Genomic DNA, 18,372 nt, shown 5'->3' with positions numbered 1-18,372 from the left:
TGAAAATAACAGGAAGCCACAACCTCAGCCCACACCTGCAAAACTGATTTGAACCTTGTGTATGCATAAACAGATTTCTCAAGAGTAACAGCAAACACAAGGGTGATGTCCGGGGACTGCTTATGTTTTTCACACTGAAAGCACAACTGCCAAACTACAGAAACAGTACCGAGCTAGATGCTAAGGCCATGGCATTCTCTTCCCAGGAAACACTCGTTTCACTGGGCTGCAGAGTTGTGCTCTGCTGAATATCACGGCATAGCTTCCACACGAGAGCAAGAAAACAGCTTACTTTGTTAGCTGACCTGCTGGTCTGATGGTAGCACATCCTCTAAGGCTATAGCAAATGTGGTTTTGATCTCTATCACTTTTTAAACAGAAAGTCCCTGTGTGTGTTTTAATGATGCACAGGAGAAGACACCCACAGGTTTGCACAAGGGGATTCTGAAATTCAGACATCATGTAATTTCTTAATGATACCTGATTAGCTCTAGAGACACTACATACAAAATGAGATTTCTAGGGAAAGCATTTTCCTTTGATTTGTGCACAGAATTTTACTGGCTTGGGAAACATAGCACAGTGAAAAGATTGCAAGGTGACTCAATTACTTAGAGAAAAATAGAAAAAAATAATTTGAAATAAATAACGCAAGAACCTCACTTGTTCAGAGAATAACAATCTTAACTCCAAAGGATACTCAAGAAGCATGCATGAAGTTCAAAATTAAGTACATGGAGGCTGCACAGAAAGCAAGGCTCATGTACTACACGTGGCAGGAAACTCTTCTTCATGCCACAGTGCATAGGACTGGAAATAATAGGCTTAATAAGCAGCAAGAAAGACAGGATGCTAGGAAAAACTGGAGTAGATTTCTTGGATAAGTGGTGCAGCCTCCACTGATGGGCATCTTTAAGAATAGGATGGACCAATTTGTTCGGATGTAAGTAAACTTGGGCCAAACATGGGTATTGGAAGAGACTAGAGAGTTTTTCAGGGACCCCTGCCGAGTAAGCATTGAGGACCAAGTAAAATACGTTTTGTTTGTGAAAAGGGCACCTGAAAATGCATCGGCCTTAGGTAGCAGGTATGTAATGCCAGGTCCCCAGGTTGGTGACTCAGGGGGAGCTCTGTTTATCTTATTAGACTCCTTTAATCAACCTGTGGCCACAGAGACATGAAATGGCTGGATTATTTATCATCTCTCCGAAAATTTTTGCAGTCTTACCTTTCCTACAAACACAGCACAGTCCTCGACTCTACGATCCGCGGCCGCCTGAAGCTGGGTATGCTCCAGGCCTCAGGAGAGGTGTTTACATCATAAAGTCCATGGCAGGATTGTGCTGGGACTGTGGAAATGACGGTGCCCTGGTTCCAGAGACGTGGTGGCAGAACATGGCAGGCTGGTGGGCACAGTGTGAGACCACGATGGTGAAGCACTGTCAGTCCGTGCTGTCAGGCAGCCCTCACCTGCAAAACCAGGGTCCTCCCTCTGAAGGCACTTGATATATAGAAGAAACATTTTAAAAACATACAACAGCAATTGTAAGACTGAAGTGTTTTAAACAACAAAATTGAGAGACTCTCTTACCACTCTGCCCCCAAATTTTGAGGCCATCCCCACCAGGTTGGGCTTCCTAGTCCCCCTTCCCAATGCAATCTCCCACTTTTGGAGAAGACCAGCAAGTCCCGGGGGCTCTTTGAAGAGAAATAACTGTCCCAGAGACCCCTCTCACCCTTTCTAGCTGCCCCCTTCCCCCCAGCAGTGTCCCTCACCCGTCCAACCCTCTGTAGCAAACATGGTGGCGGGAGAGGAGGGGGTGGCTGCCACCACCCCCTCAGCTGCGGTGACAGCAGCAGCTTCAGCCCCAGCAGAGCTGAAATCTGCAGCAAGACTGGAACATCAGCATCATCGGGGACCCGCATCCCCTCCCCAAACTGGTTGTGCCTCATCCTGCCTGGCCAGGAGAGCTGTGGGATGGGGAAGACATGCCTGGCTAGCCTGGTGGCCCTGCCTCCAGCCTGTGGTTTCGTCATGTGTGGGAAGATGTCAGAGCTGGAACAGGAGCACCTGGGATACTTCAAATCCCAGGGCACGTTTTCCTTTCCAGGGCTGATTTTAAAACATGCCTTAGCATGGGGTCCCGGCATCCCTCGGCACCTCGTGCACCTATGACTCCATACCAAGAGGGCCGGTGGCTCTGTGGGATTTTGAATGCCTCTAATTATGCCACGGATTGCTCATAGCCATAGCATGTGCGGTCAGTAGCGCTTGGGCAGCCGGCCAGCATGGCAATGCCCTTCCAGTCTTCCTGCAAGTGTTAAAAGCGCTTTTTTTAGAGAATTAAAATATTAACTAGCCTCCATGAAAACGGCATCTATCAACCAGCGTTGTCCAAGTTAAGGGTGAATAATGTTCTACGCTGAAACCTGAACAACTTCAGTGCAAACATAAATAAAATAAAACAGTGCCAAAACATGGTTTTTCTCCAGAAACAAGCCAACCGTTGGTAACTCTGGCTGCAATGACCTGTAGTACTACAATTGCAGTTAAAAAGTGCAAAACTTCTCTTACAGTCACCTCCGTTTCGTACATAGGGTTTTTTTTTAATCATACAGCAATATAGTATTTTAGCATCTTCCAGTAAATTCAGAAATTTTTAAGTATTTATGAATTTAAAGTAAAGCAAGCCTTTTATTTCCAAGGTTCATCAAAAACTGACTGATGAAGTTTAACTTCTTTCCTTTTGCGTACCTGCTGCTAAAACAGAAGACAGCTTAGGAAATCTTGTGATGGAATTAGTAAAATGTGCATGAAATACAGACTGAAGAACCGATGCATGAATTACCGAGGAGTGGATCAGAATTCCTCCGCGAGCAGCAGTCATTCAGGCTTCTAGGCTCAGCCTCAAGGGTACTTCTGTCCCAAGCACAAATTGCTGAACATCAGGCACCAAACGCACTAACTCAGATGTCTTCTTGTGACCGCAGAATGACTCCATGTGGGGACACAAAACTTTTATTAACAGTACCATAAGATGCTAACACAAACACAACTGTGTGTATTGGAGGTAAAAACCACACAACTTTGATTCAAAAGACAAGACTATGACTCTTCTTTTCTTTCATGTATCTCTATATGGAACTTTGTTTAAAGTGAGTGTTCAGGTTTCAGAAATGTCTATTTGTAAAGCTGCATTAAGTGCCATATATTCAGCCACAACAGCCTATTCCCAGATGGTAACAGCAAAACCAGCTCTATACATAATTAGTGCAATGCAGTAACCCCCTTATTTTTAGGTAGCTGTAAAATTTCCAGTTACTTAAATGATTCTTTAATATATTGCCAAACTTCCCTTCACTAGGGGTAATCACGATACATTCCAGATAAATAAAAATATAGCTAACACAATCCTACATCTTTTCCTTAGGCAAAAACATCCTTTGATTTAACTTCCAATATTGACACATGCAGAATAAGAAGGAATGGAATCTAGTGTGAGCCTACAGCTATGGCACATTCTCCGTGAACCCCGCACGCGGTCTCGCGCTGTGGTGGGTGAAAAGGATGCAGTCACAGTACTCTGGTGTAATATGTAGCAGAAAGAGTCGCTATTTGAGTCTAATCGTATTCTATGAGTGAATTTTATTCCATGGTTAAAGAATTCTAGAAGGACCTGTTGAAATACTTAAAATTGTTTCTGTGAGGTCTATTCAGCGAAATGATGTTTTGATTACTTCATTACAACAGATGTTTTAAGTCTCATGGAATCCTCTGCTTTCACCTCCAATGTTACTCAAATTAATTATTCTATTATTGGCCTTTTGTCTGTAATTAAATAGCTAAGCATAGCTCAGTGACATGGTTAGCTGATTTGCCCTTCCTTGAAATGCAAGAACACACAAGGAAAACCTTGAAATTTCAACTGTCATTGTTTATTACTGTTTTGGCTACATTCTCTACAATTTCAGCAGCATCTTAAAGAGACAGTTAATGTTTCTTTATATACAATGAAAACAAAATGGCTTGCAACATCTGAAACAAGAGCAACAGTTTAACTGTACAATACTAAATGAAAACCTGTGGTAATAACAGCCTCCTTTTTCTGCAACATGGACAAAATTACATATAGGTATTCAGCATCAAGAATGGGACAGTAAAAAGAATAGTCAACGGGAGAGAGATACACTGTTCTGAAAAATAAGTTTCTACCATACAAGGCAGTTAGAAAATGTTTCACATTTTAAAATATCTGTACAAGCCACAAGAAACATTTCCTTGTTGATAGGAACTTCCCGAAATAGAGAATAACCATGAGTAACTTCTACATCTAGTATCAATGCGCTCTGCAGGTTGAGAACGCAATAAACTGACTTAAAGAACTGTACTGTATATTGCCAACACAGATCTGTTTTACATGCCTTGATTGTTAATGAATTACCTACTCTTAATCTCTCTATAACGTACAGTTGACTTGCACCTTAAGGAGGTCATTTGATTCTTTTGCAAAAGTAAAAGCAACGTCATTTAGCAGCAATTAAAAGCGCCTTGAGGGAGACTTAAAAAAAATACAATATCCAATTAGAAAAAGCCATACTTTAAACATTTGTACAGGAATAAGTCGCTGAAATTTAACTGAAAATGTGACATCTGTACAACAATTTACAATAGAGCTAGAAGGGAATTTATCATTATTCCTGCATAGAACATTATACATGACCTGTTTGCATTTGGTTTCATACTGTCGCTTGCTTTTATTAGAAGCCTGGAACGTTCCACAAGTTTCAATATCACAGCAAGTACAGTATTTTTAGAAAATTAAGCGGATTTCAAAAATTAGCAATCTATTTGAGAAATAAGTACCAGGAATTCCATATCACCCTTCCAATCTAAATTCAGTGAAACACCACCACATTTTTGGAGGTACAAGCCTGAGTTGCCAAATAAAATACGACAATTTTATCTGAGGAATCTGATACAGAACATATCTTTCACCATCTCACACTCCTTACTTTGGTTTCAAAAGATCAACGTCTTGGAAAGATGGCAGTTTATTTAGTTTATAACCAGGCACGGAATTTTTCCTGTGTTTTCAAATTTGCTCACTACCCTTTTTTATTTAAATAATGAAAAACTACCCTTCATGTTAGAACTTTCCAGTATCAACCAAATGTACTTTAAGTATTAAAAAGATTATTTACAATGTTCCCCAGAAAAAACTAAAAACCTCATCTTCAGTCTTAAACACAGTATACCTGTTAGTGCGTAACAGGCAGTGTCATCCTTCAATGTTTAAAGGTATTTCTCAGAAGGGTACATTTATTCACAGTCCATGATCCATTCCAATCATACAAATGATGCTATGTAGGAGGACTTCAGTCTGAAAACACAGTTATCAAACTTGTCCTGTGTAAAAACACTCAAATGCTTTCAAGCTCAAGTCTGCATCTGGAAACTACACAAAGGTATCATGCCATTCCTCGGTTGCAGAAATTTCAGTATGAAATAATGCTTGAAGTAGGTGGTGTAGGGGATGCTGCTAGCCCACTCATATGCAAATTTCCTGAAGAATTTGATCTCCTCATATGAGGGAGAAGATAAGGATCATTAGCCAGCTGGTGGACATCAAATCTATCCTCTTTTCGGTATGCTAAACAGCGTCTGATAAAGGCCTAGAAAAGAAATGTAAAAAGTTACGATACCATTCCAAATAATTACGTCGGCTCACAAGCCAATATGCATGTCCTCCTGCATAAACTAGCTTCTAAATAAATTCTTGTTCTTACGTAATTCAGTTCAAATGACAGTGTAACATTTTACTACTGAGGCCAATGAAAAAAATGCAACGTCACAGCAGAAAAAAAAAATACCAGCAAATTAATCGGCTTCAAATAATCACACTTCAAATATGTATTTCCATGCTTAGGAACTATATTTACAAGTAAAACATTAGCATCTCACACAATTAGAATTCTGCATGTGTTATTACTGAACAGTTTAGTAAAAACCAGAAGGCAAATGTCAGATGATTGAACAAGTAGAAAGGAGCTCCACAGAGCTGCTAAAACCATTCAGTTGAGCAGCAGTGAAGAGTAGATGGAAGATGCAGGGACAGAATTTCAATGCTTTAGTTGACCTTTGAAAGTGGGCATTACCACATGTGCCACGACAGAATAAGAGCAAAATGTGAAATTTCACAGTGGTGGTTGCCATGTTCAATAGGCACTAAACAACTAATAGACTATTTAAGAAACCACTACCTAGCTGGAACTCCTTTCCCAGAAAAAATGCAATTACATCCGCTTAAAAATATCTAATCAATTGAGAAATTCTGTGTCTAGCTTCAGGACTATTCTTGAGATACTATGTTATCCTGTGTTTAGGTTCATACGATATACGCCAGTCATTTTGTGCTGAAAGTTTCTGTCAAGTCTTACATCTAGCATACACAGAACATTTGGTCTCCTGAGAGCTTGGGCTTCAGCATTTAATGATAGAAAATCCTTATTATTGCTACAGAACTGATTAGCACATCATTACTTAATTTAGAACTTAATTTAAAAGAATTACATATCTTTTCTTTGATAAATCTGTTCAGCTGTTTGTTCTTTCCTCCAATTAAAAAATGGAGATTAAAGGGGAAAAAAAAAATCTGTGATACAAGTTCCAAAGAATCCTGCTAGAATATATTTCTATCATTTACATATCCAGCATGAACAAGGTACAAAATAAAAATCATGCACATCTGTTAATACATATATTCACATGTTTCTGGACATTATGGATTGTAATCAAATTCTTCACAATAAATCCCTCGTAACAGATGAATTGTTAAGAGTTGTTTGCAAGATCCTTGGAGTAACAGTTTGTGTCTAAAATGTTTGTCAAATACTTCATGCTTCTGTGGCACTGTAGCCACATTACTGTGATGCAAAGGAGAACATTGCACAAAATAGGAAAAAGTCAGGAGGATCAAAGGACAGTTACAGTCTGAAAACTAACTAACAATGTCATTTCAGGTTCCATATTTGTTTCATCTCCATATTTTCCAAATCAGAATTTCAGTTTACAAGCTGTTCTTTTCAACTGCCAGGCCTATAAATCTGTAAGACAATTTGGATTCTACAGTCATCATCAATGGTCTGAATTTACAAGTTAGTCTGAAATTGTTTTATAGCATTTCCACCAGAGAATAATTTCTCCCTGTCTCTTACAGCTATCGTGACAATGTTAATAAGAGTGGAGAACACCCAAAGTTTATTTTAGTCTTTCAAACAAACAACAGAACACGGAATACACAGAGAACGTAAAATAAGTTTCCAATTCCCCATGCTGAACTGTCTACTCTTTCCTGACATCCTCTCCATAAAAACTACTAATGACAAAGAAAGGCAAAGTTAAAAGACAGGGATAAAAACTATTAACATGTAATGTTACCAGTTATATAATACATATTTGTCAACTGCATTCAAGGGACACAATTTTTCCAAATGTGGGTGAAAAAACTAAACCAGCAAACAAAAAACTCAAGAAAACAAAAAACCCAGGACAAACTGCAATTCTTCAACCAAATTTTCATAACTTTAACTGCAACTTGCTCACTAACACTACTTCTGGAAAATGTAAACAATGGATATATACCATGAATTGCAACAGCAAGTTTATGTACCCAAAAGACTTATTTTCTTGGGAAGTTACAGCCTCTAGAAACACGTTTCCTTTCCTTTTAATCTTTAGAAGCTAAATCTTAACATTCCTAAATTTTTTGCATTTGTTTCCCAAATCTAAATACGTTTAACTAGTTGCTGAAACTTGCACAGGCATTCTACTATTTTAGCAATTTTTTTCAATGAGCACATCTCTACTGCATCTGGCCATGAATATATCTTTCAAAAATTGAGACAGTGTTACAAACAAGTAACATATACAATGTTTTCTTCCATATTCACAGAATTGGATTTGTGTTACAGATGCTCACAGCAGCAATCATTTGGGAAACCACCTTAACCTGTTTCTGAATAGCTAGTCTGTGGAGATGAGTTTGACACTGCAGATGTTTCAAAATAAGATTTTTAAATACAGGAAACAGCCATCCACACCTTTATGGCAGATCAACTGTTTTGGCAGTCTTATTTCCTGAATCATCATCAACATCTCTTATAGATTCTTAATCTTAAGAATTTATGTTTCAAACTTCGGTTTGAGTTAATACACACATACTATGACCTTTCAAGGGAAAGAATGTTAGCAGGCATATCCTCCAGGTGTTTGGTAGTCAAATAGTTCTTCAAGCCAATAAGGCTGCAGAGAAACACACTCACTATTTTCAGAAAGAGCTTGTTACTGTTAGCAGAAATGTTTCACAAGAATGTCTAGTGACACAGCCTGAGTGAGACACATAAGGTCATCTGGGAAAAAGCAAAGCAGACAATTTTTGAGGTGGCCTACGTTAAAACCACTTGCAAATTTCTGATATACATATATCTATATATACAGTCTCGCTTTGAAGGACATGATTTTGAGAAGTCGCAGAAGTTAGCTCAAATAAAAACATCAAAATACTAGTTCTCTCCATTATATTTTCCTACACATTTAGTTACTACGTCCCACAGTCTTCTTGCATTACCAGCAATTTTACAGCTTAATCCTTTATGATGAATGTTGTAACTGCTACTCAGAGATCACACAAAGTTACCTTGGCTTCATTGCTTACAACAGGTTTGACAGGGAACTGAACTTCTGTGGCTTTTAATATTGTATTTTCTTGTAAGATATCTTGCTGTGATTGATTGTGGCCAAATGGCTGAAAAATAAGCACATGATTTTCTTCATGAGAGTTATTCCACTACTTTAATTTCATAAATATTTATGCTACAGTAAGCTGTTGCAGTGTTAATACAAACTGCTAACCATTCAGTAAATAAAAAAGTTTCAGTCAAGATTTTCTACATTTCTTGCAGTATCAATACACACCACCAAAAAGTAACCCAAGCAATTTCCCATGAAGATTCACGTCTTTATGACTAGAATTCACATGCCAGACACATTTTCACTAAAACTCTAAGATTTTCAAATAACATTCTCCTTACCTTTCTACCATAAAGGCATTGGAAAAAGATTACTCCAACTGACCATACGTCAACCTTATTAGAAATCTTTGGTGGCTCTTTGCCAACTACAAAACACTCTGGAGGCAAGTACCTGGAAAACAAAACATGCCTCTCAGTGTCTGCAAGTAGATGTACAGCATCACTAGAACTTGTTCAAATAGCAAATTATACAAACGCTTCACGTACACATCTCCGATCTTTTGACAACCATACACTTGCCTTACGATCCGCATTCTAACACCTTACGCACCCATCAAAACTGACATTACAGTTTTTTGTACAGTGAGTCGGTCAAATGGAGGGTCTATTTCATACAAGAACAAATACTAATGTTCTTTACCTAAATTACTAATTATAACATTTTTTTTTAAATTGGGATCCTAGGTTAAAGATGAACCTTCTCCATCTATCAGAGCAAGAAAAGGTGAAAGTCATATAGAGCATTTTACAACAAGGCCAGGTTAAGAATCAGATAATATAGATACAGCTTAACAACCTTTTACCTAAGTTTTTAGTAAGAATGATGACATTAACCAGAGGGGTATATGGTAGACAAAGGTGATTGCTATTTCCATTCCTACAATCTGCAGGAACCATACTTAAAAGAGCTGAAGGTTGAGGAAGTTCCTGTGTCATTCCTGAATTACAAAAGAACTGGTGAAATGGAACCTCCTTTAAAAAAAAAAAAACAAAACCTCCCAAACATATCAATACAGAGGCAGTTAAGTATTATTGACTGTAGTATCTAAAATTGATAAAGGCACAAAAACTGTTAAAGCAACTACAGACCAGCCATTCTTTCATCAACAGCACATACGGTTTTAAAAGAAATTTTAAAAGACATACTTGTGGAAATGGAAATAACCCGAAAAATGAGATAAGAATACAACACAAATATGAATTTCACAGAGCATCACAAAATCTCTTCTGGAATACACGTGTACAATCCTGATTACAACAATCAAGAAAAATGAGCTCAAAGTGATGCAAGTGAAAAGAAAACTACTAAAGTGATCTGAAGAGTGGAGAGCCTACAATACAGTGGAAAAAAGTTGAAGGGTATAAAGCCACCAAGGAGCAAGCACTAGGAAGGGAAACAACCTACTTCAGGGAGGACAGTGTTGGCACAGGAACAAACAAGTACAAACTGGCCACAAATAAACACAGTCTAAATTAGAAGATTAAGTTTCTAATGATCAGAGAACTGAGGTTATGGAACACGCTTCAAATCAGATTACTGGGGACAAAACACTAACTAAATTTAATACAAATGTCTGTAAGTTTACAAAAGAGATTATGTGACCTATCTGGCTGGAAAGGCAGGTAACCAGACCCAGTGACTGAGGAAATCCCTTCCAGGACTATTGCTGCTGTCATTTTGTGCAATCTGCTTTAAACAGACTCATCCCCCACCTCAAACTCACTCAAAGTATTTCCCACCTTAATGAAGATTTGGGTCTCTAAGAAAGCGTGAATTAGAAACACAGAGATTCGTCAGGAACCTACAATGGTCACAGACCTTTTCTGATCTCTTAGTTTACAGCACCACTAGTGCCTGCGGCATTTTACATGAAATCCAAAGGCGAAGATTTTTTGACATACATTCCTATGATAAAATATTAAAACTGGTGTTTAAATAGGTAAAGCATTAAAAAGAGTAGCAAAAGCCTAACAGTTCTACAATGTTTCAACTTGAATAATCGTCTTTTCACAGCATGTGCACATTGGCATTTGTGCAAGAGTATGTGTGTTTTCCTTTCTAAAATATCTCAAGGAAAAGGCAAAAACTTTATTACGCGCAACTTCCAAATATGGGAAAAGCTGCAGTGCAAACGGAAATGACACTGGCTTCTCTGTTCAGAGTTGGATTTCAGCTCCTGACTCTGATCTTGCTACAGGCAGAATGAGGAGAGAAAGAGCAAATGAATTCACAAATAATAACCTGGCCAATTTAGGCTTTCTATTCGACCCCCCTGACACAGCTACCACGCACCCAGGCTGAAAGAGCTACTCTGCCATGAAGAAGCTGCATTTTTAGAGGGCAAATTCTAGAAACCGCTTTTCTGTAAGCAATGAAATGCTTATTGTCATTCCTGTCCCGTAGCTCTAAAACTTCAGGTTTTTGAACAAGCATGCAAGTGCACACAGAAAACAAATCACAGCTGCTGAGCTGTCATTAACCTTTAGGATGGAAGAGTAAATACTCTTTTGTCCTAAGGACATTACCTGCTGGTAATCCCTGCTCTAAGATTTCCAAGGACTAAGCACCCACACTTAATCATCATAGCTCTGTCAAACGTCTTCAACCACCTGCAGCCAAAGATTAAACACCTGCTTCTTCAGGGAAACCATGTTTCTAAACCATAGTGATCAACTCCACATATTAGATTTTTTACTTATATTTTTACATATATATATATATATATATGTGTGTGTGTGTATATATATATAAAAAAAGATAAACTACACACACATACTCTCTTACCTTACATGTTATGTTACCATTCTAACATTTGGGAATATCATCATTCACAGTACTGCAAAAAAATCTTTCCTTGTCATCCATGTTAATATTTTCAATCCTAGCTCTCTCCAAATTTGCTTTATAAGAGAGTATTTATGAAATCTGAACAATGATCCAGAGTCTAAACAGCAAAATCAAACCAGGCATTACCAGTAAGTTCCTGCTCCCTGTGAAGTTAAATCCATTCCATCCACACCGTAGCTATCATCATCCATTATTTTGGACAGGCCAAAATCAGTAATCTTTATTTCTCCACATGCTGTTCCATCTACAAGAAGGATATTACCTATTCAGGGGGAAAAAAACAAAACAAAACCAAACTCAAAAAAGCTAACACAATACTTTATTTTGAAAACCACATTCAATTTTAAGGAACATCTAACTTCATGAGGGCTAAGTGACAACTTCACATCATCTTTATATCCTCAAGTCTAGAATAACTTGCCTATGACACATTTCAGTGCAGCCTCAGGAACTCTCTCGGTTATCGTCATCATCTGAAATCACTCCCTCAGCTGGGAGCTCGCTGGACAGCGAGGAAACAGCAAAATTTTGTGAGGAAACACCAAAACATAGCAGTATACCAGTTACAATGAAGTTTCATGTTTTTCTGCCTGGAACAGGTTTCAAGGTTTACGCATATGCCACAAAATTGTGCCAAGAAATTACTGCAATACTACGAATCTTACTCCATGTGTTAAAGCTGCACAATAATTTCTTGATATAAAAGTTACGTGATGAAGTTCCTCTGAGAGCAAAAACTAATGAGACTAAAAATACATTCTGTACAATTCCATAATATGAGAGAAATCTATATGAACAATTTATTACACAGCAGCAAGCAAACAGGCTGGCACTAAGAGTTACAAACCCCCTGCTTGGAAGTGTAGCAGATTAAAATACATGAATGCAAGCATCATTCATGCAAGGTGGTAAAACAAAGGCCATGGTATCAAGACAGAATACATCATTTATGACAATGCTTATTATTCACTGAAAAAAAACTTCTGTGAAGTCCTGTTTTGAAGTGCTTATGCCGAGATGCTGGAAGTGATTGATTACCTATATCAACCCTTTACAAGATAAGAAATACGTAAGGGAAAAATTATTTACACGTCAGCATTCCACAATGATCTGACAGGATTGAGCCAACTAATAATCGCTAAATATGAATGCATGTATCTATGTGCTGCATGTTTTTTTTTTCTACAAATTCAAATCAAAATAATACAAAGTAGAAAAGACAGACAAACATTATTCCAAAGAAAAGACAGATTATTTTTGCAATAAAACTAGAAAGAAAAGTACACACTTTTTTCAGTTGTTCACAATAAGCCTGACACACAGAGATAATTTTTGTATTTTTAGGCATGAATTGCAAATTAAAAAAAGGATTAAAAAAAAAAAAAAAGACATTTTCCAATCGTAACATCCCTCATTTACCTGGTTTAAGATCATAGTGTATAATAGGGGGCTTGATCTCATTGAGATACCGTAGTGCATTTACTATTTGCATTACAATGGACCTAGCTTCCTTCTCTGACATCAATTTATGTTGCTTGAGATAGAAATCCAAGTCATTGCCTTCACAGTATTCTAACACCGTGCAAAACCTATGGTAGAATTTAGAGAGACAAAATTAAATAACGTATCAAACTGCACAAACAGAAACGGAGATATGACAACCTAGTTTGATACTGGCAAGTTTAAGAATGGCTGCCTGAATATTAAACTATATGAATTAAATTGGTAAAAGAACGCATGGCATAACTATTAGCTTACGGAAACTGACATAAATCAGAACATTCATACTCACCAAAAGAGAGAGGTTAAGTTAAAAAACGCCCTTATTTATGTAGGCATGTTTCTCAATAGAAAAAATATATCCACCATCCCTTAAATGTGGCACGATTTCATGCAAAGAAGTGCAGCCCAGTGACCGTGGTCTTGGAAACTTTGTCTAAGCTACAGCAGACTTTTGGAGCTGCCCTGCAGCAGCCCTTGCTCTGCTCAAAAACGTTACAGCACTGCATGTCCCTTTCACCCTCGGGACATGTTGTAGGGCTTGCTATTCAGGTGTTTACAGAAGGCAATATTTAGCTGAGACAAAATTCTGCAACTAGTGTGTTGGGTTTTTTAAGTCCCCTTAAGGAAACCCTAAACACTTTGGCTGAAAGCAAGAACGTGTTATTTTTGTTCAAATACTCTTTGTTTGTTTATCTAATATACAGCACTAAAATCCTTGCCAAGTTCTAGAAAATGTTATCATTTTATGTACTTACGTATCTGTATCCAGGGAGAAGTAGTCATATAGTTTAACTATCCGGGGGTGATCCAGTTCTTTGTGTATTCTATATTCTCTGCAGGCATGTCTAAAAGAAGATGGATACATTAACCTTCCACAATCAATAAAATGCTATTCAATTTAACATATGAAGCGTAAGTCATTAATATTTACTTATGGTAGTTTTCTTTCTTTTCATCCCTCCAGCTTTTGTTAAGCTGGTGAATCTTCACAGCAGCATATCTTTGTTCATAAAGATCAAAAGCCTAAAAAAGAAACCCACAAATAAGGAAAAGTTATAATCAAAGATGATAAAAATAACACCCAATAAAGAGCAGAAAAAAATTGGCATGCAATTCACAAATCTATTGATAAATCTACTGCAATGCTACCTCCTGCCACAGGTTAATCTAAGTTTGCTCAACCAATGTGTAAAGATTAGACCACATTACAATCCTTCTGCTTATTTAGATCCCCTCCCTTCCCCTGAAAAAAAGTACAAATGTACGTGGCTCAAACATTAGATTTAGCAGACCCAACACACTCTACCTTGTATACTTCACTGAAGCCACCTCGGCCAAGTAAATGGAGTAACAAATACCGTTCATTCAACGTGGGGTGATCTTTAAATCTCGGAAGAAAAAAAAAAATCATTTAATTCTATTTAAGATATACAAATGGAGTCAAAAATGTAAACCTCTTAGTATTACTTCTCGAAGCTTTCTTTTTACTAGCGATATATAATGTGCTGAACAATATTACACCATGTGTAACCTTATGGCATGACTATACAACATGGCCAATTTCAGTACCTTTTGACTATTTAATGTAAAAATGCTATCACAACACCATTGTCAAACCAGTCAATTCTGGCAAAGTTTCTGTTATTTTGCTCTGTTTTTGTGAGGATAAGAAAAGCACCTTTAAATTTAAACATACGATACAAGGGCTCTCTCTTTGTTGTGCCAAATTTGTGTCTCCAACTTCAGCTTTCTGGAACAGATGAGAAGGATATACTTCCAATTTCACATGAAACATGACCAGACTTCTTGTACATACCTGCCTCTTTTTAGCAAGATGGATTTTACATAACACTAAGAAGTTAAATAACAAACAGCAATATGGAGAAAACACACCAAAGGACTGAATATCTGTGTGTACTGTAATCAAAAGCAAGCAGCAAACACTCCTTCCAAACACAAAATGATGCTGCAGGACAGAGAAAAGGACCATACTCTCTCCTGAAATCTGCAGAAGACAAAATACATCCTTCCATCCAACCAGGGGGAAGGGAGGTGAATACTCATCACATTTCTAGTGCAGTGATGAGACAACTATACTCATGAATCTAGGGCCAGCTGCCAACTTTACTCCATAAAAAACTTTAAGGAAGAATTTAGAGCTGGTCTGCCAATGGGTCATCCCATCCTTCCGTGTTCTCTACAGGTTTGGAGGTATGGTCATAGACAGTCAAGTATTTGAGGGCAGATGCATATTCTTGCTTACTGTGCGCCTTCTAAACATAAAACTTTCCTCTCCTCACTGTGAAAATACATATTTCAATGCCAAAGGCATTTTTTAAATAACCATAAACAGTAATGCACTCAGTGTAGAAGAAACAACAAATTTAGAGGTAGTATCATTAGGTGATTGATGTCATGTGACCAGTAGCCCAATTCTTTAAAACCACACTCAACAAATTTAGATCCGTGTTTTATTAGTCCTTCTTCTGTTACATGTATGCCTCTACTAGGGCCAGTCTTGTGAACCTTAGCACCTTCCCTCTCCACTGCTGCTTTTGCTACTGTGTGGTTCTCCATAGCTCAGATCCTGCACCTTGCAGGTAGCCCCAGCATCACATGGGCTCTTCCCAGACAGGGAAGTCTTAATCCGCCCTCTCAACTCGTCTTGTTATCCCAGTGCAGTTGTAAAGAACACATGCAGACATACAAGTTTACCGTCTCTAAACTGGGCAATATTTCCAACTCTTCATTATCAAGGCTGGAACCCTGAACAGGTGAGTTTGTTGCCTGCTCAAACTGGGGGACACTTGGTTTTTCATGGTGACATGAGGCTGGGGGGCACGAGGATACCTGTCTGGGCATGGGGACACCTGGCTGGGAATGCTGGGAGTGGGGACACCTGGGGGGACACATGGGGACAAGGTCAGGTCTGGTGATGCCTGCTCAGGTTGGGGACACCCTGCTGGGCATGGGGACCCCCGGCGTGGGTGCCAGAGGCACAGTGCCCCCCAGCTGGGGGGGGGACACACCCGTGTCCCATGTCTCAAATTGGAGACGCCTGGGGAGGGCATACATGGGTAGAGGGATGTAGAATGGAACATTGCTAGAACAAGAAAAAGGGCTCAACTTTACACGACAGCTGGATGCTGAAAACCCAACAGGACTTGAGTCAGGACCCAGCAGCTGCTTTACTTCAGAACACTCTCCGTTATCAAATGGCCAAGTTGCCAAGACATGTTAGGAAAAACAGCAGGGGCTACACACCTAACTTACTTCTCCATTGCTTCTGTCTTCTACATTACGAGTGTAAGCTGCAGCTTGGCCCCTTGGTAAATACTCAAGTCTAAAATCTCATAAAAACATGAATATACAGTTTAAAGCTTTTTGTTCTGTACCATAAAATGTGTCAACATTGACTGCAGAAAATGAGCAGTGAAGCTGCAGTATTTTGCTTGTCCATGTCTTGTAACTACTTTCAACTGGGACTGTAATTTGGACATTCTTTGCCCCACATACACAGTATTTACACAGTCAAAGCCTGTCATTTTTCTCATTTTTCTGTGGCATTTATTCCTTCTTGTTGAAGGATCCCTTTAAAAAAAAAACAACAAAACAAAGAAACCCTTTCCTAATGCAAACATTGAAGATTAAAAAAGGTTATCATTGAATCTGCAAAGAACTGCCTGTTTAGTTGTTGTAGGACATTTCTTTTTAAAAGAAAATATTCTGACATCCAATTGTAAGCATCAACACGCATTATTTTTCATATCCAAAACACAACACCAATTTAGCTATCAATTAGCATTACAGCCACATAGTAACAAAAATTTCCTGTATTCCTGCAGGGTAGGTATGGGGACCATTAGAACAGTGAAGTACAATTTCACATCTTCGTGCTTTAATGTTTAAAAGTCTTAGTGTATATATAATTCTATTGCGTCTAAAAAGTAAAAAATAAAATCCTGAAGTCTTAAGGCTGATGTTTCATAAATATTTACTAGTGCACAAAGAAGCCTAGTCCCATCATCTCCTTCCCCCTGGCTGCTCATTCCAGCCTTGCACTGCCCTTTCTCCTCATGGCAGAGTAAGCATTTTTGAAACTGGGGCAAAGAACGAGACCAGGAAATTGATCCGGGGTTAAAATTAGTCCAGAAAAAGAAACCACAGGAGCTGGTTTTATCTTGAATCAATTTCCAGCATCTGTTGAGTAAAGAAATACCATTGCAAGCATGTGAAAGGGAACAGGGCAAGGGCATAATGAAGTAGTCAGAGATAGGCAGAACCAGTTCCTTTCAAGCAACAGTGCCAGCTTAAAGTGCTGGTGAAACCGTAATGTTAGTGTTTGTATTCCTCATCACGGAAAACAGACTGATTTTTTTAAGTTATGCAATTATTACTTTCAAATCTACACAGCCATAGCTCATATTAAATAACAATTTAACCTTATGATATATTGCCGTGCAAGCTGAAGCAGAGAGTAACATTTAACATAATACAAAAGACTTTGCATTTGTCTTTTTCCTACTAGGTACCTGTACTTAGTAGGAATGAAATTACAGTGCAATAAAACCACAACTAATTTTAACTGCATCACAAAATTGCTGCTGTTGCATCAACGTTCTCGCCATTTTCTTGCATTACTGTCAGCTAAGTGAATTGCATTAGGTTCCCTTAGAAGTATTTTTTTTTTAGCCTGGTAATATGGTGTAGCAAGTTTTAGCTCTCCTGCAGTATAAGCTGTGTATATATGTTATTTCTTGCTTATTCAATAAAACCATTAATAAGTTTACCATATTATAAGTAATTTTATTTTTTTAAGTTTAAATAAGCTGGTGTTTAAGATATCTACATAAACAAAGAGAACCAAAGAAAAATTTATGAACAAGCCTCTCCTCTGTCGATAAAATGTGATTTTATAGACTCATAGAGTCATCTAGGTTGGAAGGGACCTTTAAGATCGAGTCCAACCATCATTGTAGAGCATTATTTTAAAAATAGACATGCAAAATTAAGACAGTAAGTCTCTTACTGCGAATTATCTTCATTATTTATTCTTTTCAGTTCTCTTATGTGAAGATTCCTAACTCTTTCCAAACGTTCAAGTTCTGCTTGTATTTCAGCTTCCTCCTGCAAATGAAAAGAATGAAATATAAAAGCTCATTTACTCCCCATTTGAAAAGGATATTTTTACCCCTGCATCAATACTAGTG

General features: G+C 38.1%; 1 protein-coding gene across 1 annotated transcript in view; it reads right to left on the bottom strand.

Annotated features, from left to right (window-relative positions):
• Positions 1–4,892: 4,892 nt before the first annotated feature.
• Positions 4,893–18,372, bottom strand: part of TLK1 (tousled-like kinase 1) — a 44,094-nt gene continuing 30,614 nt past the window's right edge. Inside the window, 9 exon segments of the mRNA XM_009894562.1 lie at positions 4,893–5,673; positions 8,697–8,804; positions 9,091–9,202; positions 11,786–11,921; positions 13,079–13,248; positions 13,918–14,007; positions 14,094–14,185; positions 14,469–14,550; positions 18,192–18,289. Of these exon segments, the coding sequence (XP_009892864.1) occupies positions 5,497–5,673; positions 8,697–8,804; positions 9,091–9,202; positions 11,786–11,921; positions 13,079–13,248; positions 13,918–14,007; positions 14,094–14,185; positions 14,469–14,550; positions 18,192–18,289 (1,065 nt within the window). The 3' untranslated portion in view covers positions 4,893–5,496.

This window comes from Charadrius vociferus, unplaced genomic scaffold (assembly GCF_000708025.1).
Source record: "Charadrius vociferus isolate BGI_N301 unplaced genomic scaffold, ASM70802v2 scaffold161, whole genome shotgun sequence".
Classification (NCBI taxonomy): Eukaryota; Metazoa; Chordata; class Aves; order Charadriiformes; family Charadriidae; genus Charadrius; species Charadrius vociferus.
This window is presented reverse-complemented; position numbering and strand designations above follow the sequence as displayed.